General features: G+C 39.0%; 2 protein-coding genes across 2 annotated transcripts; both read left to right on the top strand.

The window, feature by feature from the left end:
* Positions 1-5,521, top strand: LOC109064527 (PRA1 family protein 3-like). Its single transcript, XM_019081568.2, has 3 exons — positions 1-222; positions 2,683-2,900; positions 4,747-5,521. Exons 1-3 carry the CDS (start codon positions 41-43, stop codon positions 4,920-4,922), a joined length of 576 nt encoding a protein of 191 aa, XP_018937113.1. The 5' UTR covers positions 1-40; the 3' UTR covers positions 4,923-5,521.
* A 656-nt stretch (positions 5,522-6,177) lies between these two features.
* LOC109083441 (serine/arginine-rich splicing factor 6-like) lies at positions 6,178-10,718 on the top strand. The gene is made up of 6 exons (XM_042751187.1): positions 6,178-6,386; positions 7,292-7,485; positions 8,851-8,966; positions 9,091-9,293; positions 9,713-9,790; positions 9,866-10,718. Exons 1-6 carry the CDS (start codon positions 6,280-6,282, stop codon positions 10,311-10,313), a joined length of 1,146 nt encoding a protein of 381 aa, XP_042607121.1. The 5' UTR covers positions 6,178-6,279; the 3' UTR covers positions 10,314-10,718.
* Positions 10,719-13,502: the final 2,784 nt, after the last annotated feature.

The raw sequence follows: 13,502 nt of genomic DNA, 5'->3' as shown, positions 1-13,502 counted from the left end.
ATTAAAGATTCGATTCCGGCCCAGCCCTGGCTCGCAGAACATGATGGCAGGGATGGAGCTGGCACCCTTCAGGCCGTGGGGGGATTTTTTCCCCGGTTTTGACCGCTTCTCCAGACCCGAGGTGTCTGATTTAAGCAGGTGGAATAACAGAGTGATCAGCAATCTGCTTTATTATCAGACCAACTACTTCGCAGCCGCTCTCGTTGTAATTCTGATTGTCGGGTATGTAAAGGTCTTAAATGTCTTAATCATTTATATTTACTAGAGTATACATCAGTCTGTTATCAAAGCGTGGTCCAGAGTGCTGTGCGTGTTTATTATTTTTACTAAAGCTTGGATAAATGTCGCACCCGTTTGAGAGCACACTCATCCTCGGTTTAATGCGGTGACTGTAGGGTTTACACGGGGTTGTTTCAGTCCAGAGCGCCTGACGCAGTGAGAGAGCAGATAATCGTGTTGTTGCTGTGAGGAATGTGTTGAAGCTGGACCCACCCTTCTGCGGCTGTGTAAGTTAGTGTTGTCCAGCTCGCAGGCCTGGAAGCAGTGAGTCACAGCTCTAGAAATGTGCTTCACACAATTAACCTGACGGTCCAGAAGCAGACCCAAACGGGGATCTGGTTAAACACGCAGCTCATTTCATTGTAACTGGTTACAGACAAGAGTCCGGTGTTTCTGTGACCCTAGTAGGCGCTGTGCACTGCTCGGCTTCAAACACTCAGTAGGTGAGATCTGTCACTGTATACAGGTTCATACAATGTAACATCCTCTGTTTTATAGCCATTAATTAATTAAATCCTTTCCCTCTGCTTATGTTTTAGCCTTAAGTGCTATGTAGGTTACTGTAGATCTAATTCAAAACTGTAGATGGATTGTTTGTTTAGAAATGCTGGTTATTCCACAGGTTTCTTAAACATTTCATGAGATTAAACACAATGCACTTGTTTGCAGAGTAGCCTATTTTTGCATTTTGTATGCAACATAAATGTTTAACAATGTTCATGAAGCTGATGTCACAAAAACAGGCTACTTATCTATTTAAAGGGGGCATCAGAATGTGTGACCCCATTCTTATGTGTTTGACATTCCTGACACAACAATCAAACCATTTCAGGTAACTTATCTGTCCTTTCATGTACCTTTTTGTTTTTTCTTTCTTGGTTTTACCACACATGTAAAATAAATGTACAAACTTTGTATCTATAATCTATGTACATATGAATAAACCAGTGTTTTTTGTAATGCGTACCCAATATCCACCTGTGTGATCGAGTTCAAGCCAAACAGTGACAACAGCGCCTGCTAGGATACGATGGTCACAGAATTTGGTGTAACACCAGAATACCATGACATATAACATAACATGTTTAAAAGTCCCTCATAAATAAATAAATAAAAAAATATTAAATATAATATAAATTAAATATAATAACATACAAATAAAACTCTAAAAACTGAGTTGTAAGCAAACATTACAATTTTAAAATCAAACAAAAAAATTAACTGCAATACATCTACCTCACTCTTTGGTGTGTGAGCTAAAAAATAATGTTCACATTAAAAACCCTGTGAAGCGGAAGTTGCTGCTGACTTTATTTCAGTGTAGTGATGTATTTAAATAAAGTCCATTTTGATTTCATGTGGACTTTAGGGCTTCCTTTATATCTTTCTTTATTTTTTAAATTTCTGTACAAAGTTTTACAAATCTTTATTTTCTTCATGTTAAAATAATGGTTGAAAAGGCCAGTTCACACCAAGAACGACAATTATATTAGCAACCACACCAACGGACAATAACGTATTTATTATAAGCACATACTGAAGTTAGACTATACCGATAACTTGAGACAAGTATACTGATAACTAACTAACATGAATATACCGATAACTATACTGATAACTTTAAATATGCAGATAAGTGTAAGATAACTATACCAACAATTAATATATCTTTACTGATAACTTAATATATCTTTACCGATAACTTAAGATAGCAATATCGATGACTTAATATATCTTTACCGATAACTTAAGATAGCAATACCGATAACTTAATATATCTTTACCGATAACTTAAGATAGCAATATCGATGACTTAATATATCTTTACCGATAACTTAAGATAGCAATACCGATAACTTAATATATCTTTACCGATAACTTAAGATAGCAATACCGATGACTTAATATATCTTTACTGATAACTTAAGATAGCAATATCGATGACTTAATATATCTTTACCGATAACTTAAGATAGCAATACCGATAACTTAAGATAGCAATATCGATGACTTAATATATCTTTACCGATAACTTAAGATAGCAATACCGATAACTTAATATATCTTTACCGATAACTTAATATATCTTTCCCGATAACTTAAGATATTTTTACTGATAACTTAAGATAGTAATACCGATTACTTAAGATAGCAATACCGATAACTTTAGTATTGTTATCTTCATAGATGTGAATGAATGACCCTTTACAGAGTGACCCAACTGAATACTTCCTGTCATTCACACTGACATTAGGAGCCCTGTTTTATCACCCGTTTGATGCAGCACCTATATATATATATATATATATATATATATATATATATATATGTGTGTGTGTGTGTTATAATAACAGTAATAGTGATGAATTGATGTGCACTAAATGTGTGGTGTGGTTTTTGCAGGTTCATGAACCCTCTGGGCATGTTTCTTGGTGGGGCGGTTGTGGCGCTGGTCTTCATGGGCTCAGTGTGGGCAGGAGAGAATAAAGCTATGATCAAGAACTTCAAGAAGAGAAATCCCACCTTGTTTGTTGTGGGTGTCCTGGGAATCAGCTACTTCCTGTTGTCCTTGTGTGGAGGAGTGATGGTGTTTCTCTTTGGTATCACATTCCCCATGCTCTGTGAGTACTAGAATTAGATCTTCTAATGCACTGATGCACCGTGTCATTTTTAATATCTTTTCTAGGACTTTATACGGACATTAACTGCTGTGGATGCAGCATCAACCCAAAACAAAGACCATATTTGGTCACCAGTGCCATTGTAGAAATACTCTGTTCACAGGCATATTTGTCACCCACACTCTCAGAAATAAAGGCTTCAAAAGCGGGTTTTCACAGCCTTGCCATTAATGACAAAAACCTTTCAGTAAACAGTTCTTAAAAAGAACCACTTTTCATAAAAATGTACAGATTTGATCCTTTCACTATAAGGAACCTTGTATGCAATGGAAAGATTCAATGATTGTCAAAGTTTTCTGATTAAACCATTAATACCAATAAGAAAGCTTTATTTGTAAAAGTGCAGGATTACTTTTGCAAAATAAAGTAAAAGTGTTTGAGGTTACTCAGAGAAAGTGAAAGTATTTATGTATAATAATACAGCTGTTCTGTACAGCAGTAACGACTGATGACATCTCATCTTTGACACATGCCTTTTATTACTTTAAGCGTAAAAATCCTTCCTGTCAATTATCCTGTGACAAAAAGAGAACACCGCCTGGTTTCAGTTTTTCACTGGAAAATTATTAAATTATTAAAAAATAAATGCTAACTAAAAACAAAAACCAACATAAAATAAAATTTGAACATTAGATGAAAATGTAGCTTTGACTCCCTGAAATAAGCACTAATATTACTAACTGGAAATGAATAAAAACTAGACCTGAAATAAAAAACACTGAACTGAAAAAAACTGAAATTAAACTTGAACAAAACTAATAAAAATGACACAAGCACATAACCGAATTACCCAGATTAATCTAAAATAGAAAATAAAAGTGAAAATTAAAAATAAAAGCTAATTTAAAATATTGAATATAAAACCTGTAATAGAATATAAATAATAACAAATAATAGCAACCCTTTGTTAACCTGCATGACTTGCCTATTTCTTCTGTGGAACATAAACAAAGATGTTTTGGGCATTTTGGGATTTGTATGGACATAAAAAATACACTTAGACTCTTTTTGAAAACATTCTTTGTGTTCCACAGAAAGTTTGTAACGACATGAAGCTGAGTAAATGATCAGAGTCTTGTCATCTTTGTGTGAACTAACACTTTAAAGTTGGAGGATTTGAGCTAGTACAGTATATCAGTCACAGAGTCATACTCGACCGATCTCTCCTCAGTTCTTTGACGGTTATTATTCACTCAGAGTCAGGCTGCGTGGCGATTTCAAGGTGCTGCGGAAAACAGGCAGAGATCTAGCAGCGTGTTTTGCTTGTAGTCATAGCAACACAAAACATTATCTAATTATGCTATATTCAGTTTTAGCAGATCAGATTCTTGGAAACGTCTCTGCCTGAAACCACAGCATGGGCCTTTTACAGCAGTCTGCCCTTTTACTACAAGTGTGATGGAGTCTTAAAATAACTTCACATTCGGTGCACTCTAAAGACTGAATACATAAAGATGTGAAATTATGTCTAGGAATTAAATTTATTTATTGTGCATGTCAAATTAAGCTGTTTCCAGTTTATCACTACATGTGTGTTTGCATGTGTAGATATGTATAAAAGGAAATATACTGCAATAAGGAAAGATCGCATTGCATCCACTGGGCCAATACTGTACCCTGGGCTTAAAGGGAAAGATGCATGCTCACTGGAAACACTAATACAGCAACTGAGCTCTAAATACTGGATAGATGGCCTTCTCTGTCATCGGTCTCTCATCTCGTATGTGTTCTGTCACGGCTCATCAAGAGTGTTCTTGTTGCTGAAGTCTTGTGTTTTGCCCTGCAGTGATCCTCATCCACGCTTCTCTGAGACTTCGCAGCATGAAGAACAAGTTGGAGAACAAGATCGAGGGCGTTGGCCTGAAGAAGACGCCCATGGGAGTCATACTGGATCTCCTGGATCAACAAGAAGAGAAAATCAACAAAATCCAGGATTTCCTGGAGAGTAAGCTGAAAGATTGAGCATGAAACGCCTCCGTGTCCACTACATGCCACCACTCTTTCTTCTTGAGTTGTTTTGTGTTTCACAGCCAAATACCAAAATGGAAATATCTTTTAAATGCCAAAGTATGACTAAGTTCCCGACGTGTACATGTCTGTCACATCACAAGGAACTGATGACAATGCTGTTTTTAGTTCTTGCTAGTATGAGTCTGTCAAACGCTAGCTTCCATTGAAATTGTCTATTTTTTTGTTTTTATACACGATGTATTAAGATAAAAGTGTATGCTTTGTAAAGCTTGAATGGATTTCTATAGACAGAGTCACTGAAAGCACTTTGAAATATTGTAGATTCGGTCATACCTTATTGTTCCCCTGTGGTGAAACGATCATCGTTCTTCTACTGCACAAATTTGTAATAGTAATGAAATGTTTTCATTTGAGCTGAAATGATATATGATTGAGGAGTGTGTACTGCATGGTTTGTTTCTGTTTCTCTTTTTTTGGCTAACGCAAGCTCTGCAGTGAACAAACATCTACACGCTTCTGAAATCAATGCACAAAATACGGTTTGTTTGCTGTTTTGAATAGATCTAATAAAGGTGGAATGTGGAAACGTGTGGGCATGGTACGAGTCAGTACAAAGTAAACACCCCCTTTGGCAGAAATCAGACTGTCCAAACATGACATGTCCTTTGAAGTAATGAATCGAGGTACATACAGTATGGGATCAGAGGACTTGTAGTTTGATTGTATATTTGGTTTTAAAGAATTGCATTTGATAATGCTGATGATGCATGATCAAGCATGCTTACCTAGATAATAGAGAGTGGACTGCAAAAAAAAAAAAAACACTTTCTTTTTAGTTAGTTTCCTGTTCAAGCATTTAAGATATATAGCCAAGTGCTAGTTTTAAATAAAGACTTATTTTTCACAGAGAAATATATATATTGTTGTGCTTAAAACAAATGGCAGATTATGCATTTGGCAGACACTTTTATCCAAAAATCATCTTACATTGCATTCAATGTGCACATTTACATTTTAGCAGTGCTCCCTTTCTCCTAAATCCTTTTATTTAGGATGGATAGTATGAACATTGGGACGCAGGGTTATTTTAGAAGGGCGCTCTAGATCGAAGAACCCTTTTTTCATTTCTTGATTTCCTCCCTCTTTTCCTTCATTCCCGTTAACGCTTCACACTCCAGTCCAGTTGGTGGCGGTAATACACCATACGTTGGCTTGTCAACCGCCATTAAATCGTACAAGAAGAAGAAGATCTAAGAACTTCCGGTTGATGAACGGACAAAAGCCTGTTGCGGCTGTCCTCGGTGCAGGAGATAATCTGCTGCGGCTGCTGAGGTAAAGTGAAATCAGGATGCCTCGAGTGTACATCGGCCGGCTGAGCTATCATGTCCGCGAGAAAGACATCCAGCGCTTCTTCGGAGGCTACGGGAAGCTGCTGGAGGTGGATCTGAAAAACGGGTGAGTTCGTTCATCTGCACGCGACACAATAATAAAGCGCGACACGAGGACGGTGACGCCAGAACCCGCCATTAAACCAGTCTGCGACGCGAAACCTCGGGTGGGTTTTTAGCTGCAGCTTTTAGGTCAGTGTATATTCTAAACGTTGATTTTGTTTTTGTAAGTTATATAACAATAGACTTAAACTGAAAGGCCACTTTTAAAACGAATGCGAGTTTGTTTGTTTGCGGTTGTTGATGACGCGGTGATACTGCGCAGTATTCGGCGGGAAGTGTTTGTTTCGGTCGCTGGTTGTTGCAGAGATGTGAGTCTGATGCTGTCGCCACGTTTACGGCTGAAGCGCCTCCATTTTCTCGGGCCTCGAGACAGAAGCAGCGGTGGGCGGAGCTGAGAGGGGCGGAGCCAGCGCGCGAAACAACACTAATGCAAAATCACATCAAACTAGAACTTTTTTTTTTGTTGTTGTTTGTTTTTTAAACTACTTAAAGCTTATTTTGAAAAACCTTTTTAGGTCCTTACTTTCATTCCTAGTCTTGTTGTAATTACAGTTAATCACATTTATGCAATTTAAGATAATTACTACTGCACCAGATTTTAATTTGTGTCCCAGTTGTTGTTGCATCAATTCAAGTTTGCAAGTCTACACTTTTAGTGTACTGAATATCTTCAATTACAAGCTGAGGCTTGAATTTATCTCAAGGATTTAGAGAACCGAAAGTGTAAAAACAATTTTTTTTTTTTTTTTTTTTTTTTCTTCTCATTGGATCTTTAAAGGTAGATCTGATTGTGTTTAGACTAGGCGCTTATAATGCTTTCAATAACACTGTCAAATGCCCAAAATGGATTTAACCCCATTATGTTTGTACACTGCTCTGTGCCTGGTCTAATCAGCGCTGTGCACATAGGTACGGCTTTGTTGAGTTTGAGGACACCCGTGATGCTGATGACGCCGTCTATGAGCTGAACGGTAAAGAGCTGTGTGGAGAGCGGGTCATGGTGGAGCACGCCAGGGGTCCGCGCCGGGACCGGGACAGCTATGGAGGAGGGGGTTATTATGGTGGAGGAGGAGGAGGTGGTGGTGGTGGAGGAGGAGGACGCAGTAAGTAATGCATTGCATTGAGTACTTTTCAAATTTCTGTTAACCAGATCATTCTAAGAGGATATTACGAGTGTATGCAAGCATGTAACACACAACTTGCTACCTAATTTTATGTTCCTCTAGGTGTTATGTTGCTTACAAGTAATTTTTTTCTTCTCTCTGTCCCTTTTGCTGTTAATTCAAGTAATTTTTGATTTCTGTATTGGCATTTACAGAATATCAAACATCATGCTGGCAAAATCACATTTCAACTGCAGATGAAAATGCTATTAAAAAGCGAAGATCTTTTTGTTTCCCTTGCTGTTCTTCATTTTTAGTAAAGAAAGCCAAATCAGCTGCACACAGCTGTCTGGATTCCTTGTGTCTTCATTATGATGTTCATGTAATGCTAATGACATGTCGTAAATGAACATTAAGCCTTTAGCCCAGTCATATCAGGGCACGTCATTGCCAGTTCTTTCTCAAGTGTTTATTTTTCACACTTTAATTTCACTAATTCGACTTTCGTAACATGTTGTTTTTTTTTTTTTTGTTTACATGCTTCTACCATTTTTTTAATCTTTTTTTATATATGTAAATAAATAAAGGGTGTTTTACATTTCTTTTGTTCTTGAGTTTAAGCTTGTGTTCTAGCCCAGTGGAAAGTAAGCATCAAAGTCCATGTTTAAGTCTAATTTGATTTCCAATTTGATTTTCACAATAACGAAGTCCTTGATGTTTCAATTTGAAAGAGTCCAGTGGGGGCTGAGGCTGAGTCCAAGTGTCGTTGTGGCTAAGATGACTACCTGACCGGTTTGGCCTTGGCCTCTTCACCTTACAATGTGTGTGTGACCTTTGCCCCTTGATGCTTTGGCTGACCTAACCGGAAGCCAAGATGACCGCAGCCTTTTGCCAATAGACCAGGGGTGATGGTGAGGAATGACACTAGTTATTGCTATGTTGTCCATATGGAAAGCCTCTAGCCAGGATGTAATAGAAATACCTAAAATGGAGACATTGGGTTACACTAGCATTTCTGTATGGGCAAGTCGAGATTTTCAAGCGAAGGGTTTGTGAGCCTAAATAGTAAAACATTTAACTGTATCATGCTGCCTATCGAAAAATCAGTTTTGCCCTGAAAGGCCAAGAATGGTCTTGTCAGCCTTATGTGTGTCTTATCAGTTTCTCTTTTATCCAAATAGTAATGCCTTTTCTGGGAGGCAGCAAACTGCTCTTGAGTCTGAACAGGTTGGCAATAAGCAACAGAGGGCAAATATGACTTGTATCTTCTCTTAGGTTCTAATGTTAAGTCAATGGCGCCTGTCTTTCCCTGATTTCTCTGTCGTAAGAAGATCTTTTTATGTTCCCTTCCCTTTTCTTACAAAGGTGGTTACAGCAGCAGAAGCCGCCCCGGAAGGGACAAGTATGGCCCTCCTGTTCGCACAGAGTACCGCCTCATTGTGGAGAATCTGTCTAGTCGCTGCAGTTGGCAAGACCTCAAGGTAACAGTTGATGAATTTCAGTTTCAATTAAAAAAAAAAACTTCTCTCTGCATCACTTTATAATCGAAGGAAGTGCCTTGCCATTGCCAGCAGTGTTGAGGTGAAGTTTGGGTTGCCTCTGCAGGATTTCATGCGACAGGCAGGTGAGGTGACCTACGCAGATGCCCATAAGGAGCGTGCCAATGAGGGCGTGATTGAGTTCCGCTCCTACTCTGACATGCGGAGAGCTGTGGAGAAACTGGATGGAACAGACATCAATGGCAGGAAGATTCGTCTGGTTGAAGACAAGCAGCGGCGGCGGCGCTCCTACTCTGGCAGCCGCTCTCGGTGAGTGTGACCCTATTACCAACAAGTGCAAAGCACCAATTTCTGATGAACCTGGTTGTGTTGTTCCCCTAGATTGGCTTGGATTTTGATTAATATTCAAGACATTTGAAATCTCAAAGGACTGGGATCTTGCTGGGCACTTTTCACCCCTGGTGTACCACAAGGTTCTATCCTGGGTCATATTTAATTGCCGATTATGAAGTTAAAAGTCTGTTTTCAAACCCTCCCATCTTTGTTTAGACAAACGGTCCAATGCCAAACTGAATGCTCAAGGGTGCTGCTTTGATTAGAGCCTGAGTATTTATGTTTACAGTTAACTTTGCATATTAGGCTGAGATAGGAGTAGATATGTTTAACAAAAGTAATTTTTTTTTTTTTTTTTTTTTTTTTTTTTTTTTTTTTTACCTCTCCCCCACCAGTTCTCGTAGCCGGCGTCGTTCTCGTAGTAGGAGTCGCCGTAGCAGCCATTCTTGGAGCAACTCGAGATCTCGCTCAAGGTATTAAAATGAAAATTGACTGAACGTAATTGACTGTTTGTATCCCTTCTTTCAGCTGCTGTTTGTCTCCTGTAGGTCTCGCTCTCGCCGGCAACGCTCCCGTTCCAGGTCAGGACACAGGTCTCGTTCCAAATCTCCATCGAGCAAGTCTCGCTCGCGCAACCGTAAATCCCGTTCTCGCTCCCGCACACACAAATCTCGCAGTCGATCAACCAGTCGCAAGTCTCGCTCCCGCTCAGATGAGCGCAAGTCCCGCTCTAAGAGCACTTCTAAAGTGAAGTCGGATCGTGGGCGCTCCAAGGAGAAATCAGTCAGCAGGAAATCCAGAAGTAGATCTGCTTCACCGATGGAGAATGGCGACGGGGGTCGTGCCAAGTCTGCTTCTCGCTCTCCATCACCTCAGGCTGAGAAGAGCCAGTGCAAGTCTCCGGACAGGCGCTCTCGCTCTCGCTCTAAGTCTGGCTCACGCTCTAAATCCCGCTCCCGCTCCCGTTCCCGTTCCAGATCTGTGTCCCAAGATTAGTATTAAGTGTGGTCTGATTTTTGTTTTTTGTTTTTGTTTTTTTTTCCCCACCTTCTTACGAGTCCAGTTGTCCAGGATAGTTTTCTAATGGTGATGATGGGATCCAGGTCCAAGGCATTTCATGTTTTATTTTACAGTAAAAGTGAATCACCGCTTCAATATTTTATATTCATAACAATAGCATGAAAATAAGTGATTTAATTTAGTGTGCTGCATGTCAGTCCTTTTTATAAGCCATGATCCTCTGTGGGGTGTGGCTGGAAGAGGCTTCTTGGCAAAGAAACTAAATTCACTGTATCTTTTGGCTTGTAAAACTATTATCTGAAAAATCTAGGCTTTGGTTTCTTCATGTAATAGTTTATTAAAAACTGTCTGATTTTGTTTAATTAAAATCCAGTCTATTTATTTTATTGTTGTGTGTTCTTTTTAATGCCTTTTTCACCCAAAATAATTGATGTGAAGGGATATATTTTTTTTCTTTCTTGCAGATATGAGTGGTACTCAAGGCCTACTCACACCAACAGCTATAATAGTAGAGCTTTATTTTACAGTCCTGTTCCATGTGCACATACAGTGCGTGCATGATTATTATGCAAGTTGATATTCTGATCATATTTTTTTCCAAGCACATTTTACCATTTCCAGACCACATCAACCTTAGCTACTTTTTGTATTTAATCACCTATAAATGATATATAGTTGTCCAAGAAGGCAGGAAGTGGAAATCTTACATTCAGGTGTGCAGAATTAAGCAGATTTACTTTTACAGACAAAATGAGCCAAAAGAGAGATTCAACTCAGACTGAAAAGTCAAAAAATGACTCTTAAAAGACCAGCATCACATCCTCTTGCACCACTTTCAAGAATTTGTCTTCCAGAATCTGACAGTAATTAGGAGAATCATTTTAAGTCCATCTCTGCAAGATGCCCATCAGTATAAGACAGTGGTTCTCAGTCTCCTCTTAGGGAATTGTTAAGAAATGGTTGGTAATGGAGTGGTCCTGGAGATCCCCCAACATGATTCAGCTCATCAGCTCGTTACCTAAGACTCTTAAGACCTCAAATGTGTGTCAGGTAAGAGAGACACCAAAAGCGTGCAGTGTTGTGGTTCTCCAGGACCAGGATTGGGAACCACTGATATAGGAGATGGAATAAAAATGAATTTGCTGGAGATTAAATGCTTCCTGCTGTTTTTTCTGACTCTGCTGTCCCAGTGAGCATTTCACTGTCCAGTGGTCATTCCTAAACTTTGCAACTACTGCATTGCATTAGTTTTTTAATATTTCTCATGTGCATTTAAGAATTTTTGACTTTTCACTCAGAGTTAAATCTCTTTTCTGGCTCATTTTATCAGTAAAAGAAACCCTGCCTAATAATTCTGCACACCTGAATATAAGGAGTTTAACACTTTCAGTCTTCATGGACAATTATATATCACCTATAAATGATCAAATATAACATTAATAGTAGTTATTAAGATTAATGTGGTTTGGAATTGGTAAAATGTGCTTGGAAAAAATATGATCAAAATATCACCTAGCACAATAATAATGCAGGCACTGACTGTACTATGTACAGTTATTGTGATTACAGTAACTGGTAATAAGGTACTAGCTCTAAACCTAACCTAAAATTGAACTGAATTGAGTGCATCAGCTAAAAACACATCTCTTCCATCTGTGTTTGATCCTCTAACTCTAGCACTCTCTATTCTTAAAAAAAAAATAGAAACTAACACTAGCTTCTCTCTTCTCTGTTTTCTTTTTATTTATTATATAATTTAACAAGCCCTTTCTACATGTTCTGTGTTAAGCTGAGAGCTGTCACAGTACTTGCGTATCATTGCTCTGTTGATTTTGATTGCCTCCATTGTCCCCATGTGTAAGTTGCTTCAGATAAAAGTGTTCTAAATGTAAATGTATATTGTAACTACACATATTGTAAAATAAAGTGCAACCACTGTAATAACTGGGTTACACTTTATTTTAAGGTGTCCTTGTTAAAGTACAGTCGTGGCCAAAAGTTTTGAGAATTACATAAATATTAGTTTTCAAAAAGTTTGCTGCTAAACTGCTTTTAGATCTTTGTTTTCAGTTGTTTCTGTGATGTACTGAAATATAATTACAAGCACTTCATATGGTTTCATACGGCTTTTATCGACAATTACATGACATTTATGCAAAGAGTCAGTATTTGCAGTGTTGGCCCTTCTTTTTCAGGACCTCTGCGATTCGACTGGGCATGCTCTTCTATCAACTTCTGGGCCAAATCCTGACTGATAGCAACCCATTCTTTCATAATAACTTCTTGGAGTTTGTCAGAATTAGTGGGTTTTTGTTTGTCCACCCGCCTCTTGAGGATTGACCACAAGTTCTCAATGGGATTAAGATCTGGGGAGTTTCCAGGCCATGGACCCAAAATTTCAACATTCTGGTTCCCGAGCCACTTAGTTATCACTTTTGCCTTATGGCACGGTGCTCCATCGTGCTGGAAAATGCATTGTTCTTCACCAAACTGTTGTTGGGTTGTTGGAAGAAGTTGCTGTTGGAGGGTGTTTTGGTACCATTCTTTATTCATGGCTGTGTTTTTGGGCAGAATTGTGAGTGAGCCCACTCCCTTGGATGAGAAGCAACCCCACACATGAATGGTGTCAGGATGCTTTACTGTTGGCATGACACAGGACTGATGGTAGCGCTCACCTTTTCTTCTCCGGACAAGCCTTTTTCCAGATGCCCCAAACAATCGGAAAGGGGCTTCATCGGAGAATATGACTTTGCCCAGTCCTCAGCAGTCCATTCACTATACTTTTTGCAGAAGATCAATCTGTCCCTGATGTTTTTTTTTTTTGAGAGAAGTGGCTTCTTTGCTTCCCTTCTTGACACCAGGCCATCTTCCAAAAGTCTTGGCCTCACTGTGCGTGCAGATGCGCTCACACCTGCCTGCTGCCATTCCTGAGCAAGTTCTGCCACTGGTGGCACTCCGATCCCGCAGCTGAATCTTCTTTAGGAGACGATCCTGGCGCTTGCTGGACTTTCTTGGATGCCCTGAAGCCTTCTTTACAAGAATTGAACCTCTTTCCTCTAAGTTCTTGATGAACCTATAAATTGTTGATTTAGGTGCAATCTTAGTAGCCACAATATCCTTGCCTGTGAAGCCATTTTTATGCAACGCAATGATGGCTGCACGCGT

The sequence above is a fragment of the Cyprinus carpio genome, chromosome B23, assembly GCF_018340385.1.
Source record: "Cyprinus carpio isolate SPL01 chromosome B23, ASM1834038v1, whole genome shotgun sequence".
Taxonomy (NCBI): domain Eukaryota; kingdom Metazoa; phylum Chordata; class Actinopteri; order Cypriniformes; family Cyprinidae; genus Cyprinus; species Cyprinus carpio.
This window is presented reverse-complemented; position numbering and strand designations above follow the sequence as displayed.

Excerpts from the sequence above, each read along its gene's own strand:
- LOC109083441 (XM_042751187.1), top strand. The coding sequence starts at position 6,280 with ATGCCTCGAGTGTACATCGGCCGGCTGAGCTATCATGTCCGCGAGAAA. Across the intron at positions 7,486-8,850 it reads TGGTGGAGGAGGAGGACGCA|GTGGTTACAGCAGCAGAAGC; the intron begins GTAAGTAATGCA and ends TTTCTTACAAAG. Across the intron at positions 9,791-9,865 it reads AACTCGAGATCTCGCTCAAG|GTCTCGCTCTCGCCGGCAAC; the intron begins GTATTAAAATGA and ends TGTCTCCTGTAG.
- LOC109064527 (XM_019081568.2), top strand. The coding sequence starts at position 41 with ATGATGGCAGGGATGGAGCTGGCACCCTTCAGGCCGTGGGGGGATTTT. Across the intron at positions 223-2,682 it reads GTTGTAATTCTGATTGTCGG|GTTCATGAACCCTCTGGGCA; the intron begins GTATGTAAAGGT and ends TGGTTTTTGCAG. Across the intron at positions 2,901-4,746 it reads TATCACATTCCCCATGCTCT|TGATCCTCATCCACGCTTCT; the intron begins GTGAGTACTAGA and ends TTTGCCCTGCAG.